At 46.1% G+C, this 21,950-nt stretch overlaps 1 protein-coding gene across 9 annotated transcripts; it reads left to right on the top strand.

Moving 5' to 3' along the window:
• Positions 1-1,020: 1,020 nt before the first annotated feature.
• On the top strand, positions 1,021-21,325 carry LHX9 (LIM homeobox 9). Of its 9 annotated transcripts, none has more exons than XM_030033766.1 (7): positions 1,021-1,287; positions 1,510-1,642; positions 7,070-7,352; positions 9,048-9,250; positions 10,140-10,495; positions 15,921-16,123; positions 17,343-21,325. In XM_030033766.1, the coding sequence occupies exons 3-7, from the start codon at positions 7,179-7,181 to the stop codon at positions 17,598-17,600; spliced, it is 1,194 nt and encodes a 397-aa protein (XP_029889626.1). In that variant the 5' UTR covers positions 1,021-1,287; positions 1,510-1,642; positions 7,070-7,178; the 3' UTR covers positions 17,601-21,325. The 9 variants fall into 9 exon arrangements, with proteins under 9 accessions (XP_029889626.1, XP_029889630.1, XP_029889627.1 ...); XM_030033770.1 differs by having other exon boundaries at positions 7,234-7,352; XM_030033767.1 differs by having other exon boundaries at positions 1,524-1,642.
• The last annotated feature ends 625 nt before the right edge of the window (positions 21,326-21,950 follow it).

Here is a 21,950-nt window from a genome sequence, read left to right on the forward strand (position 1 = left end):
GGCTCCCCACGCCCTGCCCGCCGGAGGGCGGGCGCGGTGCTGCCGCGGGGGCCTCCCCCAGCCGGCCGAGACGGGGAGAGCGGCTCCCCGTGCCGTTACTCGACTGCTGCCGAGCTCCCTCCCTGCCGGCAGCGGCTTGTTGGCAGCTCCGGCGGCTGGCAGAGCCGAGGCAGAGCGGGACCCGGCCGCCCTGCCCCGGGGCGCATGGCCGGCCCCCCGCCCGCCGCTGCACAGTTTGGCGGGGAGCAGAGCCCTGCCTCCTCCGCACGCCGCCGGCTGTCCGCTCTCTGACAAATTCCAAGGAAGATTAGCATCCTTTGCTTGCTTGCTTTTTTTTTTTTTTTTTTTTAATAGATTACGAAGCTGGCCACGTAGACCTAAGGGTCACACGGCTCAGGGGAGAAGAACTGAAACTGTCACAGACGTTAAGAGAAACAGGCAAACAAAGCCAAAGCGAGAAGTCCTCTCGCGTTCCTGCTCCAAAACAGCTCCCCGGCCGCAGAGTCCTCGCAGTGAGCCCCTTCCTGCCAGCGCCGCTCCGTCAGAGCCGGCGAGAGGCGCGGCCGCAGCCCCCTCCGGAGCCCGGCCCGGAGCCGGCTCCTGCCTCGCCGCCGGCTCCGTGCACCCCCCCCCCCCCCCCGCCGCGAGGAGGGAGACTCCGAGTATGAGAAATCACTCCCGACCCTATATTTTTCTATTGTTTTGAGCCGATGGATCAATTGTCATCAGTCCTGTCACTTAAGAAGCCATGATTCCGATTCATCTTGGCATCTGATTTTATTCTAATGGGTTAAATTGGGTTCACTTTTACAATTATCCCAGGTTTGACTGCGTAGTATTGCATGACAACTCACAGTTTCATCGGGTTTGGCAAAGCGATGTTGCTCCATGAATCCGTATATCATATCACATCAGATCAGGCTGAAGTTTGCTGTTTAGCGACTCCATTTGAGAGGCTTTTTATGAAAGTGGGAAGGGTTGATGCAGTCCATGGCTGGTTCAGTGCGATATGAAAAAAAAAAAAATGTGGAGAGATGGCAACAACACGGGGTTTGCTGCTCAGCTGTGAATAAGCACAGAACGAAAAAAACGACATGATGGGGAAACGCTCAGCTCGCTACAATATTTTTAGCAGCCTCTCAGTCCTCGCCTTTTTTTAAATTTCCTAATATGTTCTTTGCTTTATTAGTTTTATTTACAACCAGCTCCCCATTAACACCTCACCTGATTACTGAGGAGCTGAGACAGCTAATCAAGAAAATCCAACAAACCAGCCAAAATTGAGAGGTGGGATTTATTTTTGCTTTCACTCATTCTTCTCTTCTTTATTTATTTATTTTGTTTTGGAAAATATTTCGAAACAAACAGAAAATAAAAGACAGGTATAAGTGTATGTGGTGAGAGGTCAGAGGTTAGAAATTCGCGTCAATTCTATATTAGAGGCTATGTAGAGGGGGGATGGGGAGGAAATCTTTCCACCAAGCAGCTTGTTTATTTTAATTAACATAGGGATCCTCTGCTAGGAACAAGGAACAACCTCCATCTACTGGCTAGATCATTGCGTCTCTTCTCGATCCAAAACCCATCCCTCATCGCTCATTAAGGAGGGTACAATTTTGGAAGAACCTTCTAAGGTCTCAAGGTAAGCTCCTGCATGAGTCTTTGCTAGCAATGCAGCTATTTAGACCTCACGGATGTCATTTGAGGGGTGTTTCTTTGGCGTGGTGGGTTTTTTTTAAATAACACAGAATGGTCGTTTCCCCAGGTGTATTCGCAGACAACATTTGGTGCATCTGTGTTTTAATCTAGAAAAAATAGCAGCCTGGGAAGACTGAGCCATTCAGTTCAAAAAAAAAAAAAAAAAAAGCCTGTAGGCGTTTTTTTCTTTTTTTTTTTTAATCTTTTTCTTTTTTTCTTCTTCTTCTTTTTTTTTTTTTTACTTTTTTATGGGATGGCTCCTTTCTCCTTGTCTGTGAATCTAGGCTGTAAGGGAGTCCTTTTCAAAAGCAGCAAAATATGATAATTTCCAATGGCTTAATTACAACCGGAGTGCAAATACGATTACTGTTAATATCAGACAACTAAGGAGCTAACAATGCTGGGGTCCTTGGCGGTGAACAGTTTCGTGTTAGACAATAATCTGCCTCTTCTGCTTTCTTCCGGCTGTGTGATCACTTGTTTGTGGTCGGTCACAGCGCTTGGCTATGGAGATATGTGTCTGGGATTACTATGCAAAGCAGTTAATTGTTTATTATTTAAATATCATCTCCTTAAGCAAATGAATACCTGGCTTAATTTACATGTTTTCAGATTACCGGGAGGTACAAGCACATTGGAGGTTTGGGGTTTTTAATTCGATGATGTTTATGGTTAAAGATACCCTGCGCTTGTGTTACTCGCACCGCCAGCCACCGCGCAGCCTGGCGCGGGCAGAGAGGGGCTGGTGCCTGAGTCCGGGCTGCGAGGCATCGGCTTTCTCCATTTCTCTAAAACCACAATCCGAAAGTTAGTCTACGGTACACTCGAGAGGAGTCGAGGCAGGAGAAAGACGGTGATGGTAAAATATGTTGTTTCTGATACCAAAGTGGAATTCTAAACCATGTCGGGCTTTTTTAAAAAACGCAATCCATTTAAATGCTGAAAACGACATTAGCCACATTTGATGCCACCGCCGAGAGATGTAACTCTATTCAGGTTTTCCTTCTTTGTGTCTAGATTGCTCGCACTAGACGCGGACTTCACAAAGAGACGAAGTTGATCATTAATAGCACTGTACTGCACCACAAGCTGGTAGAGCAGAAAGTAGCGTCAGGATTTAAAAAGAGACGTGGCTTTAACCACCCGACTCGCGGGCAACAGGATCGTAATCCTGTTGCTGTTATTACTACGCGCTTTAAATTGCTGGAAATGATTAAACTGGAAGTGTCTTGAAAAGTTCAGGTACCTGACGGAGACGGTGTGAAGTTTTGCTGCCCTTGTGCGGCGGGAGGCGGCTGACCCGGCGCCGCGCTCCGGGCAGTGCCCTGCGCCTGCAGCCCGGGACGTGCAATGTCCTCTAGGACAGACTAAATCCAAACCACCTCTGTTTAAAGAACTCCCCCCCCCCCCCCCAACCCCCCACCCCATGCCCGAATACCCTCCCCTTTCTTCTAATTATTGTTGGTCAATTATTAATTTGCATGTAGACCTTGTCCTAAATCCTCAGAACTAAACACAAGATCGTTCACGCTGTAATAGGCTTTAGACGGTAGCCCGTGGCCAGGAAGAATAAGGGCTCTCTAGCAAAGCGGATCCCAGTGACCGCATGCTGAAATCTGTCCAGTGCACATGCTAATTACGAAGGTGGAAACGGCTCCAGCGAGCGCCCGGCAAGGGCTGCAGCCCAGGCGCGGGCAGGCTGTGGGAGCGCGGCAGTCTGGTTTGGGCAGCGGAGGCGCGCGGGCAAACATTTTACCTGTGGAAATCTCAGTAGCGATGTATTCCCTCTCATCCTCCTTAGCTTGGGGAGTCTGGGCATAGCCTAACAGAAAGGAAAAACCTGAGAGCGCCTGTCATGTTACTAACATGTTCTGAATATTGCACATCAGATATCCTTCCCAAAATGCTGCGGCGAAACGAGATAAAAGCACCCTGCAATGAGAAACTATGTTCAGAGGCGCAGTGCTAATGCAGATGGATTCATAAGGGATAAACTGGTAGATTTGGATTTTAGATTCCCTGTCGTGTTCTTTGTGAGGTTTTCTCTCCCCTCCCCGAGCAAACCAGCAAAACTGTACTGAGACCCTCGTGCTATAATGGCAACCTCTCGCTACCAGCCTGCCTTAGAGCAGCGGAGCTTCAATTTGCAGAGAGGAGTGAGATCTCAGGAACATTGAAATAGATTCACCTTGATCTCCTACAGGCGGAGAAGTCACGTTGGATGCTAGCAACAAACTTTTAGTGTCCCTTTAGGTAAAAAGTGGTCTGCCAACATTAGGATGTTAATCAGAAAACGCCTTGGAAAGTCCTGGCCTCCTTTACTGGAGCAGCAGTAGCTATCAGCGTATCCTTAACCGTACCTGATGGAGCAGAAAGAAAGGACCCTCTAATTAATTAAGTGTGCCCAACCGGAGGAGGTTTAGTCATTTCTGAGTTTTGTTATGAGTCTGCCCAATTATTCCTAACGGCGCCGTCGAGCTAAGGTAGAGATGGGAATTTAACAGACAATATTTTGGGTGTCTCTGGTTTGGACCGACGCTTTGCCACTACACCTGCAGATAATACTGTGGGGAACCCGAGACAGCAAATGTCAGACAAGCGGGAGGAGAGGCGAGCGGTGCCCGCGGCCGGCGCGCCCGAAACGGGGGCACAGCCTGCTCGGGGTGGGGGGTGGGGGTACTGCCCCCCGCCCCGGCGCGGGCGCGATGAGTTTGACCGTCCTCAGCCCGGCAGGGACCCGGTCCCGGCGGGACGGCAGCGGCAGCTCTCCCGAGGGGGGTCCGCAGGGGCGGCCCGGGCCGCGCAGAGAGGGCGGGCGGGCGGGCGGGTTTCGGGGGGTATCTCCGCCTGGCACACGCGGGGCTACCTTTGGCCCCATGGGCGCCGTGGGAAATGCAGACCATTTCCAAGAGAGCAGACGCAAGGCGAAACTGAGGCGGGGTGAGTTACCCCTGACGAAATATCTGGACGGGAATAAAGGAACATTTCGTTCAAAGGAAAAAAAACCCAAACCCTGAATGTGCCAGTAGAGTGGAAAGATTATATTGCAACTATTAGAAATAAACTCGTCTCTAGGTGAGATTTTTTCACCTCTGTCGACAGCCACCACTGCATTCACCCTACACCAGGTAGGCGCACGCCTGTGGCAACTCGCCGGTGCAGGGTGTGCGGGGAGCAAACCCCCCTGCAGAGGGGTTACCCCCCCCCGCCGCCTCCCTCCCGAGCCTCCGCGCTGGCTCCTTCCCTCCCCAGGCGGCTTCGCGGCCCTCGGCAAAGCCGCCGTCCCCCCGACGAGGCTCGCCTGCTCGCCCGGGCCGCGCAGCCCCGCGTGGACTGCCGGCTGTACTCCGCTCCCCCGGCGGGGTTTGGGGTGAGAGGGAAGCAACTTCGCCCGTCTACCGGAGCAGTCGGGACACCGCGGGGGGACGACGGGAAGGAGGGGGATCCCGAGCAAACAGTTCCCGAATCCCGGATTGAATCACCTTGTTTATTTTTTCCTGATGGCTTGTTGTGCTAATTGACTTGTTTTCTCCAACGAAAGCCTACCTCTCCCTCCTCCTTCCCCACACGCAGGTTTTTTCTTCTTTTCTCCCCCCCCCCCCCCCCGTCCCCCCCCCGTCCCCCGACTGGGAATGCTCTGGAGGAGACTACGGCTTGTGGAGGGATCTACCCGTTTTAAGGGAGATTCCCTTACCCCTTTGAGTCTCGTCGGTTTTATAGCTATTACTCTTATTAAAACACACACACACATACAACACATTGATTTCCATCCAAAAGGGCTAATTACATTACTTACAGTAAATAGCAGCCCTGCTGTCCAGGGTCTAGTGTGCCAACAGAGAAAAAAAATTCCGGCTTATTTCACTTGATTGACTTCATCTTTGTGTGAAATTGTGTTTTATGAGCTGTATTCTGGCACTCGGAGGAATGTAGCAACATTCAATCTGCAAATAACATTATTTTTAGCTACTTAGGGGGAAAGAGAAGGGAGGAAACTGGCTGCCTGAATCTTGGGTTACATGGAAGAGGTGACTCGAGGAGCCCCTGAGGATGTCTCTGGGATGCTTTGGAAAGGAAGTGGGGGCTGGGGTACTTCTTTCACCAGTCGCCCTCGGGTTTGGTGTGGAGCGTCCCCCAGGGAACAGGGAGCGCAGAACTGCCGCCAGGAAGATCCTTCAGTAGGGATCGAGGTGTCAGGAAACAGCCGGCAGCTGTTCCAGGGAAAGGCAAGGAAGAGTGGTGTGAAAAGTAAGTAAGAAAAAGGGAAAAGGAGGGGAGGGGGAGCAGAGAGAGAGAGATTAGCCGGGAAGGAATGAATCGTCCAGTCCCCTGCACACAACGATCGCTCGCAGCCCGCAGCCGGGGAGCGGGCGAGGGGAGAGAGCCCCGCGAGAGCATCCCCGGACCGCTCCTCTCCGCGCCCGCCCCCGCCGTCGGCGGCCGGGGCTGGCCCCGCAGGCCGCCCGCGGAGGGTGCCGGAGGTCCTACTGCGGGTACGGGCGGGGGTCCTGCGGGGGTGCTGCTCCCGGGGGCAGCAGGACGGCTAGAGCCCCGGTAAGCCCTCGATCCGGCCGGGACCTGGGCGGGCGACGCCGTGCCTTCCTGCCTCCGAAGCCCCCGCCCGCCGTCCCGCCTAACCGCCCCCCTCCGCGGCCGCCCGGGCCCGGGGCGCGGGGAGCGGTCTGGCTGCTCCGTCCCGCCCCGGCTGCCCCACAACGGCGCTTCTCCTCCCGCTCCCCTTCCCGCGGCGGAGCCAGGGGCGGCCGTGCCAGCCCGAGGGGCCTCGGAACGGAGCTTCCCCCGGCGCGGAGCGGAGCGGCCCCGGGGGGAGCGGGGCCCCCGGGCCACCCTGCCCCTCGCCAGGCGCCGTCGCCTCCAACTCCCGGGACTCCGTGTTTGGGGGAGGTAATAAACCCCACCCCACCCACAGCCCCGACTGTAATGTTTGTCACTGCTTGCCCATCACTAGGGGTTGAGAGGAGTATGACAGGTCTTTGTTGTCTGAATAAAAATCAGTGGCAGCTCAAGGGAGAGAACTCCTCCTACTAAATTATCAAAAATGGGCTGGCTTTAGTCTCTTAACAAATTGGACAGAGCTCCGGAAAGCAGCAGTCCCAAATCCAACCTACAGGCACTGGGAACTTTAAAGCAACCAGGGACTGCTGAAAATAGCACTTCTTTTTGCTTTCTTTGTATTCAAAACTATATCCTTTCCCGACCGATTCTACTGCCCCAGGTCCAAGTCTCTCCAGTCAGGAGCCCCAGCTCTCCAGAACAGTAACAGATCCTTTAGCTCGCTTTTATTATTTTATTTTAAAAATTAATTACTATTACATTTTCTCCCCCTTGTTTGTTTTCTGCACATCTTCAGGAAGCCCTTGGTGCTTGTGCAAAGAGAAGCTCCTATTGCAACCTCCCTCCCTGCACTGTGCGCCTTGGTGTAAACGTTTTGGATGATCTAAAGACTCTGGGGTCTGTATATGGAAATAGTGGGGTGCAGAGCAGAAGAAAATACTTGTCCTTTCCGTCCCCCAGCCATGCTTTTCCACGGGATCTCCGGAGGCCATATCCAAGGAATCATGGAGGAGATGGAGAGGCGAACCAAGACGGAGTCCCGCCTGGCCAAAGGGGGACAGATGAACGGCCGAGAAACGGTAAGAAAGGAGCTGGCACTCTTTGAAAGGGAATCCCTGCCAGCATGGACCCACACCGGGACAGACCCTGGCATTGGGGAAGAGAAAGACGCTGCTTCCCCCTGTCCCTTCCCTGCCACCCCTTACTTGTAGAAACCCTTCCGAGGCTCCCTGTAAACCCACCCGCAATGCTGGGTGCTGTGCTGGCCAGGCTCAGTTTATACATTTGTCTAATCGATGTCGTTGCGTGTGCTCTCTGGAGTATCGGGGGAAGGTATTTTACATAGTAACAGGGACGGGTTTTTCAGTCCTTACAGGGAAGCAGCCTTTCGCCCCTGCTCGGCTCGCTGCAGCCGCTCTGCCCCATCCGAGCAGGGCTGCAGCTGGAGTTTCTGAGGTGTACTTTACTTTTTTTGCACCCCTGGCTCCTCCTAAATTAAACCGCAAACCGCAACCGCTTACTTTTCATAAGCATTTTTGGTCTGAAGTCTGAGATTGATACAAAGAGGCACCGCTCTCTCTGAATGTTATGCCCGCTGACTACTTCGCTTAGCAGTAACAACTCCTCTTTCCTTAGTCAAAGGACCAAAGTCTTCAGACATGTACTAACGGATGGCGGAGAAACCGAGTGTCACGCTGCGTTTTGTGCAAAGCGAGATCTCCCTTTCTCCAACTTGTAGGGCTTCCGCTGATCGCACACAAGGCTCTGCACACAAAGTAACGGCCTGGAAAACTGCTTTAAGGCTTTGAGCCACAGGGTCCTTCCCCCCTTCTCTTAAATAAACCCCTGCTTTGTTATATGAGGATTTGCGATGTAAATTCAACTTGCCTTTTCAATTGCTGCAAAAAAAAGAGGGTGAGGAACACAACTTCAGATTGGAAAATGAATGCGGAGTTGTCACTTTAAAACAGTTGCGACTTTAGAACAAGATGTTCGGGACTTTTTTTCCCTGTTACTTTATCAGCAAACGCTGCCCCAGGTTTCACGGCAGAGCTTTTGTCTCTGCCGTCCCTCCATCTCCCTTTGTCCTGAGCGACACTCCTTGTGGGAAGCAGATTAATGGGAACTTGCAGAAGTTTGCTGATGGAAAGATACTAGTTTTAGCTGAAACCAGCCCGTGCCACCTTTCTGTCCACGTCCCTGGCCGGGGTGGTGAGCGTTTGTGCTCACTGCTCTTTACACCATCCACCTGTCTGTTTTAAATGGCCTGGCTTTCTTCAGAGACGGGGTTTTGGCTGGTTTAAGCACGCGTGAAAATTTACCGGAAAATCAGTGCAAGCCTGCACCCTCTGCCATAAACTTTTGGTGCAGCAAAATGGTATTTTCCTACTTTAAAATGCCGTTCTTGTGGAGTGCTCTAAGATTAAAAAGCCAAAGTAATGGGGAAGCTAGAGACTTCAACTTCGGGACCTCAGAAAAGAACGGGCTCTGCTTTTCTTACTGAGGCCTAATTAGTTGCCTTCACATATTGAAATGACATTAGATCGTTAGGAGAGGTTTAATGGGATAAACACGAAAGCTGAATCGTGGTAGATACGTTCCTAGCGGCGGTGGTCCCGGTCCCCCCTCAAACTTCCTGCCAGGAGCAGAGTTTGGTCCCAGAGAGCCAGCTCTGCACAAGACCCGGGCCCTGCGCAGGACCCCGTCCCCAGCCCGGCCTGCCTGCCTGTCTTTCTCTCCCTGTCTCATCCCCTTGTGGTGTGGTTGTTTTGCAGAACATGCCCCCAATGAGCCCCGAGAAGCCTGCTTTGTGTGCTGGTTGTGGAGGGAAGATCTCAGACAGATATTACCTGCTGGCTGTTGACAAACAATGGCACCTCAGGTGTCTTAAGTGCTGTGAATGTAAACTGGCTTTGGAGTCAGAACTCACCTGCTTTGCCAAGGACGGCAGTATTTACTGCAAGGAGGATTACTACAGGTACAGCAATCAGTCCCCATGGGTTCAAAAGCACATCCCCGCAAAAGGCATTATGAACCGAAACGCTCTTTTCTCCGCATGCGCTTTCAAAGGTAGCTTTTCGCAGTCAGCCATTCCTTAATCCTGTAAATGTGTCCCATCCGAAAAGTCTCGCACGTTTAAAAACTGAACGGTTCGACCGGGGACACGCCGACTGAGCATGTGTGGCGGTCCACAAACAGGAGAAGACCTCGGGTCTCCCGCTGCTCTGCGGTATCCCTCCGTAAATACCAGCGTAAGACCCAACCAAAGTTTCTCCTCTGCCCGTAGCTTGCCGGTTTTCCCGCGGGCCGGGGAGCGGGCCCGGGAGCGGGCCCCGGGGCTGGCGCGGCGGGAGGGGCGGCGTGCCGCGGCGGAGCCCGCCGCCCCCCTGCCCAGCCCCGCGGCTGTCCCGCGGGGGGTGCCAGACGGCCGGGCCCCGGGAGCCGGCACTGTTTATCCGTGCGTTTCAGCTTTCCCGGGGTTCAGCTCCCCGCGGCCCTTCTCGTCTTTACACCAATGCCAGGAGAGCGGGGACCGATCCCCCCCCCCCCCCCGGTCCACCTTTCTTCATGCGCACGGGCAGCGGGAGGGCTTTTGCAGAAGTCCTAAGCGAAAAGGTCCGCTTGGTAGAAGGTGCAAGGCGTTTACCCTGGGATCCCGGTGCCGTCCCGACAAGCCAGAGCACCGACACCAGGCGGGCCAGGGGCCACAGCCGGCAACGAGGGCCGTCCTGGGGCCGGGGCAGGCACGACCCTGGCGGGGACAGGCTCCCTGCCGACCCCCCGTAGCCGGGAGGGAAGGTGGGCAGCACTGGGGCAAGGTCTGCCTTTACCTTTCTGGTTGATACCCACTTCTCTGTTTCCTTCAGAAGGTTCTCCGTGCAGAGATGTGCCCGCTGCCACCTTGGGATCTCAGCCTCTGAAATGGTTATGAGAGCCAGGGAGTCGGTTTACCACCTGAGCTGCTTCACCTGCACCACCTGCAACAAGACTTTGACCACAGGCGATCACTTTGGCATGAAGGACAACCTGGTTTACTGCAGGGCCCACTTCGAGTCCCTTTTGCAAGGAGAATATCCCCCTCAGCTGAGCTACACCGAGCTGGCTGCCAAGAGCGGAGGGCTGGCCCTGCCTTACTTCAACGGCACTGGCACAGTCCAGAAGGGGAGGCCCAGGAAACGAAAGAGCCCTGCCTTGGGAGTGGACATCGTCAACTACAACTCAGGTGGGAAACACATGCCGAACCTCCTTCCCGTTCCTCTGACAAGAGCGTTCTCGGGCTTCCCCTCAGCTAGGCAGTGCATGAGTAACTCAGCCAGGCCAAATCTTGCTTAACCATTGGAAAATCAAACAAACAGCCCTCTGAGGGTTGGACCGTTTGCAGGAAAGCTAACAGCAGCCCTCCTCAAAGGCTGTCTTTGCTTATTAATGTCAAACACCCAAACTTAGCCACTTCCCAGGGTAAAGACAAAAAAAAAAAAAAAAAAAAAAAAGGAAAAGGACAAAAAAAATCCCCAAACCACAGCGTTCTTTCTCTATAGGAACCTCAGAGATACTGTTATCATTATTTGTATTTTATTAGCAAAAATTTCTTCACCAGTTAGACCTCAAATTAGAAGTAACCAAACAGATCAGGAAAAAAAATAGAATAAAAGTTATAGTATATGGCTCCTACAATGGCAATGCAGTAGCACATAACTCAGTATAGATATTCAATTTATAGTAATTAATTCTTCAGGCTAAATAATCCTGTTTTGCTGGGACATAAACGATCAAACTGTACAAGAGGCCAATGAATAAATATTGTTCCCTGTAACTAAGCCCTAACAAATGTAATTAAGGAAATTGGTTTCTGCTCTCTCGATGGTAGCAAAAGAACAAGTGTGGCCCCGTATTAAATTTCTTCCCTAACTCCAGTCACTTAAGTACCCAAGCTGTGCCTAAACACACAGTGTTAGGGGCCAGAGGTGAAGGAGTTTCAGGTATGATCAAGCAGTTTAAGCGACGTTTCATTAGATGGAAGGCAAAAGCAGTAAGCATAAATCCAAATTAACAAGTTACCGACTCCAAAAATTATTTTGGCGGAACTGAAGCTCCCCATGGACGGTAACTAGGAAGGAAGGGTGTGGGAAGCAAGAGCGGTGCGAGGTGTTTCCCTGTGAAGGGGTGAGCTGTTCCGGCCGGGGCAGGGAGCAGGGGGCTCCGGTCCGGGCAGCAGCGGAGCCATGCGAACCGCCGGCCCCGCCGGGGGGCCGGGAGAGGAGTCAAGGCCTCCCTTTCCAACAAAGGCAGGTCGAGAAAACTGCACCGATTTCGCCCCGGAGCTCTCTCCCCTCCACCCAAGTTCAACCCGCCGCCATTGAGATTCATAAGCAATCCTCCACCGCCCCCCCGCAACCCCCCTCCATCCCTCCCCCGGCACCTCCTCTGGGGCTGCTTCTGAAACGGGCTTTAGCTGGGAACTGGGTAGCTGTGCAAGTCTATTTCATCTCCTCTGATGCGTAGACCTTGGAGCCAGGGTAATCACTGCGCTAATTGTTCCTTGTTAATTGAAGATGACATTGGAATCCCTGGCTACGGAGTGGTTTCCAATCAGTCCTGAAAGCTGCTAAAGAAAAGGGAACCTGTAGCACAGCCAGGATTCATTCAGTCCCGTCTTTGAATGGTGGGTTTCCCGTACACCCGCTCTTCGGTTTGTGCTATCTCTGATCCGCACACCATCACCCAAATCCCCCAGGTCCCTAAATGGAAATATTTCTAGGGACAATTTATCGTTAGAATTAGGGCCAGAAATTAGGGAAAGATGAAAAGTTGTGGATATGATAAAACACCCCTTAAACTTTACGTCAGGACTCAAGAGACACATAATTTGCAAACACTGTCAGTTTTTGTGTGCTAGTCTTAAAACTCTCCTTCTTTACAACAACGGTGCATATAAGAGGTACCACTGACTCGAAATGAGATTGAAAAGCACTACCCATTATGAAAATACAGCTCACTGCATTGAGATCTCACAGAATCCTCTGGGCAACGGGGAGAAAAACCAAACAAACAAACGCTCGAATCTGATGCTTTGGACTCAGGCTAGATGGCTGAGAAATTTGATCCATTAGGGCCGTGATTTTTTTTTTTTTTTTTGTTAATTAAGGTATTATCTAGCAATGTCCAGGGTTGACACATGGGCTCGAGAAAATACTGTTTGCAGCCAAACTGTGCATCCGGTGCAAACGACTCCAGCCCATTGACCCTCTGCGCCCCAGATCCAGGGGGAGGAAAACGAATCTCTAACAGTTACAAAATGAGTTGCAATAGATGAAATCGCTTCTCGAAAGAAAAAAAAACCAACAAACCAACAAAACCCTCTCTAGATAATTGGCAGCCACTTTCCCACACGCATTTTTCGCTCGCTGCCCTGTGATTCAGTAACGGCTCTTGCACGTAATCATTTACAAAGGGCAACCAGTCCACAGAAAATTCAGTGTCGGATACACGACTGCCGCCTTCAGAGGGAGAAGCGGGACACGGGTAGGATCTGGAGCACCAGCCCATCACCTAGCCCGCAGCCCGCAGGCGGGCCCCTTTCGCCCGGGCACTCGCCGCGGTACGCGCTGCCCTCTTGCACGGCGGGCCGGCGGGCAGCCGCGGCGCCAGCCGCCCACCGCGGGCCGGGCTGGCCAACCGGCGGGGGTGCGCGGAGCCGGCGCGCTTCTCCCCTCCCGGCCCGGGCGCCGCGGGGCCTCCCCGGCTCGGACAGGGAACCGAGGGGCAGAGCCACGGCCCTGACCCGCCCGTCACCTATCTGCGCTAACGCACAACCCAGCCGGGAGGCAGCGCTCCGCCTCTGAGCAGACAACTTCCAGGTTACATCAAAAGTTTACTCCTGTCACTCAGAGTTTGGTGAGAACCACGAGTTTAACTTCACCAGTAAACCGAACCGGTGTCCCGCCGAAACAGTCGTACCCTAGGGTGTCCACATCGATATGGCAAGCCATACTGGAAAACGACTGCAACCTTTAAAAACAAAGCAGTGCACTAACTGTGATTAAGCGAAAAACTTCGCCAGCTGAGCGTAAAAATATCCGTATTCACAAGCGATCCGGCAGTACCTGGTTCAGATTTGCACGCATGTTTTGTTTCAGGGGAGCTGAGCACTGGGCCAGAATGGAAAATCAGATTCTGCTGCCGGATCTACAACAGCTTTTCTATTCTGTATTTTGTTTAGTAGTTTAAATTCTGTCTCAGCTCCTCGGTTGTAAAGTGGAAACACAACAATAAATAACTCAAAATGTTATGAGGTAAAAGCCATTCATACTTGCTAGCTGTCTGGAATTAATGTGAAAAATGGAAGAAACTATTCAAAAGTACTTAAAACATTCAAGGCTTTCTCTATATTACCTCTTATATCATAGAATTAATATGTATTTTGAGGGAAACTGCACTGACTTACAGCCTACAGGATATAGAAATGAGATGGTGAAGAAGACTTCCCTAGGAAAATATTTTACACAGCTGTTGCTCACAGAGCTGTTTACTTTATTTCATTTTATATATGTGTGTGTGTGTGTGTGAAAAACTATGAAGAGTTTACTTGAAGTATTCTTGGCAACTAAAAGCAAACTGTTCTAGCTCTTTCTAAAGCAAAATTAAACAATCCCCCAATGCCGCTGCAAAGAAATGAGCATTAATGTCTTGCCCGATTTTTTGCTTCCCCTTAGTCCTCCAGGCGATAACATAAACTCTGCTCTATGATGTGGCCAAACCACATAACGCTGTTTCACCCACATAAAATAGAGAGTGAGCTAATCATTGTATAAACTAGGATTGTCTGAGGATGCTTGGAAGCCTCTTCCTATTTTCTCTTGAAAATAAAAGCCAGAATAAAGTAGATCACAGAAACAAAGGCAGTAAGCAGGACAGAGGAGCCCCAGGAAGTTCGTGTTGCTGCTGTAAACCTGAGTGACCCAAGGAAAACAACACGAACAAACAACTTGCAACTCTCTGAAGTAAAACCTGAGGACTGAATTCTGGTATTCTGATTTATGTCGGCTCATAAGTTATGGCCCATGTAGTTTGACTGAAGGAAGCGTGATTGCTTGTGAAAACAAGTAGTAAATGCAATCCAAATCTGGGCTGAAATTGTTTTTAAGGCAACTTCCAACTCCTGGTATTTTCAGAAGTGTCAGCTTACTTTGTTTGAAAGTGCAGATATACTTCTTACCAAGACTAGAAGCAAATCTGGCTATAATTAAATATTCACCTGATTTTCTGTCAAAGTGCTGTCTTACCAGCATCTGTTCATGTTGACTTGTCTTATAATTCAAAAGAGAACACACCTTCAAGAAGCTTTTTATTTTCTCCTGGTTACAAGTTGCTTTGCCTCTGTTTTTAGCACTGTCAACATCAGTCTCTCTGTACTGTGTGCTTCCCCTCTTTCTCCTTCTTGCTCTCTCTCTCTTTTTTTTTTTTTTGAGAAATAGGGATCAACTAGGCCTAGTAAATAATCCAATAACTGTTGGACAGCTGTTAAAAAATTCAGATGAGCAACTAATGAAACTTGGTCTAGTTTGCAGACATTCTGAAACATTTTTAATTAGCTGTTCTTTAATTAATATTCCCTGCTATGATGACACCATTAATTTTCTCTTGTGTGACTGAGCTATCTTTATAAAATGAGATCCTACAAACTGGTAACTCATTTTTTTTTAAGCTGAAAAGAAAAATATAGATGTATCTTACTTTTTTTTTTTGCCAATACTGTTATTTCTTTTCCCAATATGAAGTAATGATGCCATGGTCCCCAAACAGTTGCAAGTCTTGTGTACAATTCATATCCATAAAAGTGTAATCTGAAACAAATTCATCTTTCATAGACATTTTGAAAATCCTGAATCAGGGAAAACAGGGAAGCTCTTTTAAAGTTTTGAGCCACTAGTTGGTTGCTTATAGAAACATCCTAAATCAGTACCAACTAAGAGCTACTGCTGACTGGGATTGAGGGACTGAATCAAGCCTTCATGCAACTGCTTTCTAGACATGTTTTACAGAAGAAGGTCTTTGAGCAGTTCATATAAACTCCCAGGCAGAGTCCAAAAGCATTTATTTTATCAGCAAAAAACTCCAGATTTTATGCTTTCTTGATGAACTGTCATAACAAACTTTCCTGCTGTACATCTCTTTTTATAGGTGCTTGTGATTTGGGAGAAAAGCTCAGGAACATTCAAAATGCTGGTTTGACCTTTATTCTTCTCTCAAGCTAAAAGTGTTTCAATGAGTGAGGTTTCAAAATCTGAATGAGATTTCAAATGACTCTTTGAACGCCCAAAGCAAAACCATCACCACGGGGAAAAGACTTGTTTGAAAATAAATGCCATAGGAGAGAGAACTTTCTAAGTTTGCCCGTAGTAGGTACAGGCCCGGGGGACATAGCATGTTTTAAGAACAGGAAAAGGTCATCTTCTGGATCTTTTTTGTCTCATTTAATTACCACATCTGTACTTATCCTTGCACCATCTTAGCCCTTCCTTCCTTCCTTTCTTGCTTGTTTCCTTCCTTCCAAACAGCATGTGACTCAAGATTTTTGCCTTGATTCATTTATCCTACTACATGATGCATGGCCACTAACTCCTTGTTTCATTTTGTTTATTGAACAGGTTGTAATGAGAACGAGGCAGATCACCTGGACAGAGACCAGCAGCCTTATCCCCCATCCCAGAAGACAAAGCGCATGCGCACCTCCTTCAAACACCACCAGCTTCGTACCATGAAGTCCTACTTTGCTATCAACCACAACCCAGATGCCAAGGACCTCAAGCAGCTTGCCCAGAAAACAGGCCTGACCAAGAGAGTTCTGCAGGTAAGAAGCCACATCACAGGCTTGACAGAATTTCCCCCTACCCCTGCCAGTCAATAGCATTTCCCTTATGTGTAACGATAGCGATATATGTAGAAATACTTTTGCTAGGTGTGCCCCTAGTGGGTGTGCAGAGGGGTATGGTATTACATGGCAGGAGTGCTGAATGTATGCCCTACCACCCCAAGGCAGCCAAATACTAAAATGTGATTTGTAATTAGTTGCATTCTCAACATGAGGAAACCGTCTCCAGAGTCTACCAACCCAGTAGATATCCTGGGATCTGTAGTCTCTCTGTGGTGACCTTATTAAGGGTAGAGGTAGCAAATCTACTAATTCTATGGACACTGGGTAAAGCCTTGGGGTCCCTTGAAGTAGTTAATGTGGCCCCTCAGTGAGCAGATCCCCTGATATGTAGGAAGCAAGCTTTGACCAATATGATCCTCCAGGACCAGCCAGCTCCCTCTCTAAATGCCTGTTAGACAACTGTTATCATTAAGGGCCTACATAGTAAAAAGTCACTTCCCTGTGAAGGACAACCTAGCAAATTACATTAAAAAAAATCCCTATATGGTGTGTGCTAGCTCAGCAAAGTTAAAGCGAGGTGTGTATTATATGCAAAGTGCCAAAGAAAGGTAGCGATCAAGGTAGAAGGAGAAACTATTAGCAGCAATTCCTTGTCTGTGTTACATGTCACCTAAAACATTTTCAGTGAACCTTACAGAACAGAAAGACTAGGTGACCCATATCAACAATCTGTTTGATAGGGATGGTGTAATTACCCCTCCTTCCTCTTCAGTCTTTTAAAATGATCAAGGCAAACTTTCAGCCTTTGCAAAAATCTGCTCATTCACCCTTTGCCTCAATCTTTATCATGTGTCTTGACTCCAAACCTACCCAACCCAAGAATATACCACGGGGCCATCATGAAAGTTGCTTTCCTTGGGTGAGTGCGTGAGCAGATTTTTCTTGAGGCTGCTCTATGAGGTCTGCACACTGGGCTGCAACGCTCTGGTGAGCATCTGTAGCACTGGGCCGTGTACACAAGGTCCCGCCTGTGAGAGAGTCAGTACCACCAGTAGCAAGTGAAGCTATAGAGTGACTTAGGCGATTTGCCACACAAAAATGAACATCAAAAGATGACTTAAAAGCAAGAACAAAGACAAAAATAAGCAAAACTAAACAAGCATCGGTAAAGAAATCAATTGGGATTGGTTTGCAGGTTTGGTTTCAAAACGCAAGAGCCAAATTCAGAAGGAACCTTTTGCGGCAGGAGAATGGGGGTGTCGATAAAGCTGATGGCACCTCACTTCCGGCACCGCCCTCAGCAGACAGCGGCGCACTCACTCCACCCGGCACTGCGACCACTTTAACAGACCTGACCAATCCCACTATCACTGTAGTGACATCAGTGACCTCTAACTTGGACAGCCACGAATCCGGGAGCCCCTCACAAACTACCTTAACGAACCTTTTCTAACATTTCAGTTTTTTTTTTTTTTAAAATTCTTACTCTTCTTCTTTAGTATTATTATTATTATTATTATTATTATTATTATTATTTTTATTATTTTCAAGCCTTTTTTTTTTAAATAACAAACCCACAAAATATTTGGGAAAATAAACAGCTTGATGTGTAGCATCTGCAGCCACTTGGCAAATGAGTTTGAAGTAATATGTTGCTATAATAAATGAACATTTATTGTTGTTAAATTGTACTCAAATTTTTTAAATTCCTCAAATAACTGAAGAGAAGGTTATGAATCATTCTAATAAGTGCCTCTTAAAATTGTATCTTACTTATTTCCAGAACCTTGAAAAAAAATTATTACTACCACAAAAAAAAAAGAAGATTCTTTTCCCTCCTTGATAACCAGATAAAAATAAGTTTAATTATAGCCAAAAGAATGCTGCTTCAGGATTGTATGTTCACTTAGAGCACTTAAGAACCCCAAATTTCATATTTTTTTAATAATGCATCTAAAGGTTTTGTATGATTTACGTTTTAAATGCTGAAAAATAAATACACCATGAATTAAACTAATCATTGAAATAGTCAGACTGGAAGTGCCAGTGCTTTTTTCTAATGCATCTAATGCCTGATCCTCCCTGAGCACTGGGGAGTCTCACTGGGATAGCTAAATGTTCCTCTGTCAGTTGTCAGTTCTTCATCCAGCTGGGATGTCCTTGACCACCACTGAAAGCTATGCCTGGATGGAGGGCTTGGAGAGAGAGACCCAGTGGTGAGAGTGCATGTGGGTGAGGATGGCAGGATCAGACTGTTGGTCTCCAGATTTGTGTCCTGTAAATTAAGGAGGCAAGATCTGGGAAACACCCTCCAGAATGAGCTCACTCCTATAAGGGTATTATTAAAGTAATAACAGCAGAATAACAACTCAAGTAAGGAGTCTTACCGGTCTGAAATATCACATAGGGAGGGTTTTTCATTTTTGTCTGTCAATCAGCTCTGATTTGGAAAAAAAAAAAAAAAGTGTGGTTCACTACATGGCCTTGATGCTGTACAATTAAAGCAAACAGGAGGTCGCCCAACTACCTTAGTGAGGACAAAAACAATTTCCAAGAAGATGTATGCATGTGTACTGTTAAAATGAGTTTTTGATAAATCATACTTTTTTTCAGGGAAAATGGAAATAAGCAAAATATAATTTATTAAGATGTTTAAGGAAAATAATTTCAGTACAATTTATTCATTACTATTTTCAGTTTACTTTAGATGTTTCCTGAGATTGTATTAGATACTTTAACACATGAACTTAAAATCTTTAGTTCATTAATATCTCTAACATATACTTTAACTTTTTAAACTTTGTATAAAAGAAAAAAATGTTAGCAAAAATTCTTACAAAAATGGGAATCGGCAGCAAATAATTTTAAAGCAGATAAACTCAGAAGCCTTGTGGATGCTGATCTGAATACATTTCTTAGTTTACAATAGTGATCTTTCTTTTTTTTAATTTTATTTAAGCTAAAAGTCTGAATGGTCTGGGCAGTGGTGAATGTTCATTTGTATCCTTTTATTGTAGTTGAACACCAATTAGATTGTGGAGAGTCTCAGAAACAAAAACGAACAAAAACCAGTCAAGATCTATGTCTTGCTTTTAGTGGATTGTTAAGAATAACTTTGCACATATACCCCACTTTTTAGATACCATCAAATCTCTTTTTTGGTGGTCAAAGTGGCTATTTAATATATTTTAAAGGTGTCCTTTTTGGCTGTATAAATGTGTGGTTACATATTGACAGTTCACTGCCCACATTAAAGTGCATTATTGTAATTTTTGCTCAGGGTTTTTAGAAAATTAGCACAGAAAAGTAGCTTATTTTTAAAAAAAAGATGATGGAAGAGATGTTAACACTGTAATAGAAGAAAGGTGTGTTTGCCATTATATATTTAGCAAGTATGGTTATCATCTTCTACGGATATTAAATCTTGACTTTTCCTGTTTCTATTACCTTATGGGCATTTACCACTAACCAGACCAAACGACCTTGGTAAGGCTGAGATCTTTATTAATACACTTTTACAGGTAAAAATATTGATACTTATAAATTTTGTTCTTTGACAGAACAATATATGGTACTAGAGATCTACTTTATTAAGTAGACTAATTAAAACTCAGTTCTACTATGTGCCTTATGATATACCTTGGGAGTAAGTTTGTGAAAAATCAGGATATATGTGTTGTTTGTTAAATTAACTGTTTTAAGCCCTTTTGACACCTCACTAGTTTTGTACTGTTTTACCTCTTATTTCTGAAACTCTTTTTATGGTGTATCCTGTTAGAGGGGACAAACATGTCATAGAAAGCAGTTGTGCACTCTTTCAGATATAGTTGATAAATCCAATAATCTTATATATTGAGCTTCGTGTTTATAGTACAGTAAGTGGTCTAGCAAAATTGTCCATGTTTCTTTGTTTATTGATAAATGCATTGTATAGAAACTATTTCCCCTAAATATTTATGGACCAAACAATTGTGATATATCCTATTAAATTTGTGTGAATAAACCATTTTGAATCTAAGGAGTTTTATTTCCCATCAGTTTTTTTTTTGTTTTGTTTTGTTTTGTTTTTTTTTAATTTAAAGTCTACATGTACCAGTGCGTCTCTTTGCTTTTACGGTACCTGTGAACAATTGGTATTAAACATGGAAACACGGCCTTTTAAATATTTTAAAATATGGTTCCTTCTTAGGTTTTCAATTTCTTCATATTCAATGTATATGCTACTGCTGGTGCAATTTAGATTTTAGCCTTTAACCTCCTTTTTTGAACATGCAAAGTAATGCCCCACTGATTTGATATTGAAACCCTTTTTTAGACTTCTAAAAAAGCCAGAAAACTAGCAGCTAAAGTAATTGCATGACAAATATAACCTAAATAATATGATGAAATGAATCAAGATTTAATGCTAGGTATATTGAACACAAATTAGAATTGCAGACCCCGAAAAGCCAGGTTGCTCTGTAGTTTAATAAATTGTCACTATGATTTCTTTCAGGGAGAACAAATCATGGGGCATTACAGCCAAACATCCCGACGTTTGAAAATTCCCTAAAGTATTAAAAGAAGGGGAAAAGTTTGATCGGAAATCCACTGCAGTGAAGACAAAGACAATATTAGGTTATGATAATCATACATTTAAAAATCTATTGAGCCAAAAAATAAAAATAAAAGACTTGATGTCATTTCCTGAATGTTAACAAAACATATGTTATTTTATGGTGTCTAGTTAACAGAACTGAAGGCTTCAACAAATTGTGTGGTATTAAAAACAAATTTAGAGAAACTATGTATAAAACCAGAGCAACCTGGCAGCAACCTACCCAGCCCATATTCGAAGAAAACTTTTCTTTAAAAAGAATCACATTTGTCAAGCACAAGTACTTGTAAAATAAAATCTGAATGCATTCATTCCACTTGCTTGCTAATGTGTACTAGTCATATCTGTTAAATGGATTTTTGTAAATTCAAAGAGAACTTTTCAATCATTCAAGATCATAGGAATCAAAACCCAGTAACTTTAGTACTATTGTTTCTGAATTCTTTTTTTTTTTTTTTAAATGAGACAAATCTGCATGCACTTTTCCATCTGTCACATATAGTGTACATTTCTGTATGACGAATTTCTCTTTGATGTTTCTTGTATAATAGCTTTCATTAATAAACATTTTTTGATGCAAACATAGTTAACTTTATGTAAACACATAGCTAATTGTTCCAAATAATTTAAACTTTTCTTCTGAAAACCAGTACAGTGCAGTTCCAATATGTTATATATATCTAAAATCAAAAAGAATGAGGTAGCAATACTGTTGCACAGTGTAAAATTATTTCCTTTGGTGTTAACTTTTTAGTTTTTTAACTTCTTGTATACAACTGACATGTTTTAAAAAAAATTCCCATCAGCATCAACAATAAAACAATCCCCAAATTCTTCATCGATATAAGAAAACATAAGCAGTACAGTATGTAAAATCCTCAATGACTTTTAGAGTACAAGGATATAATTTGTGGATCCCTGAGCTGTTTACATGGTCACTATGCAATGAGCAAGTATGTTAAAAAAAGTTGGTCCTAAGATTCCCAGTCCAAATCACAGATGATTTTTACAAGCCAACAAGCAAGCGTAACAATAACCAATTCTTAGTAATGAGGTTTTGTAACTGTTAAGCAACTATTTGCAGAAAGATTTTTTAAAATATATTCCTATTTAGCTGTATAGCCAAAGCATATGTTAAACAATTTAACATATAAAAGACTTGCCAGAAAATCTTTCATTAAGATGACATTTTTATTATATACTAAT

Source organism: Aquila chrysaetos, chromosome 12 (assembly GCF_900496995.4).
Source record: "Aquila chrysaetos chrysaetos chromosome 12, bAquChr1.4, whole genome shotgun sequence".
In the NCBI taxonomy this organism is placed as follows: Eukaryota; Metazoa; Chordata; class Aves; order Accipitriformes; family Accipitridae; genus Aquila; species Aquila chrysaetos.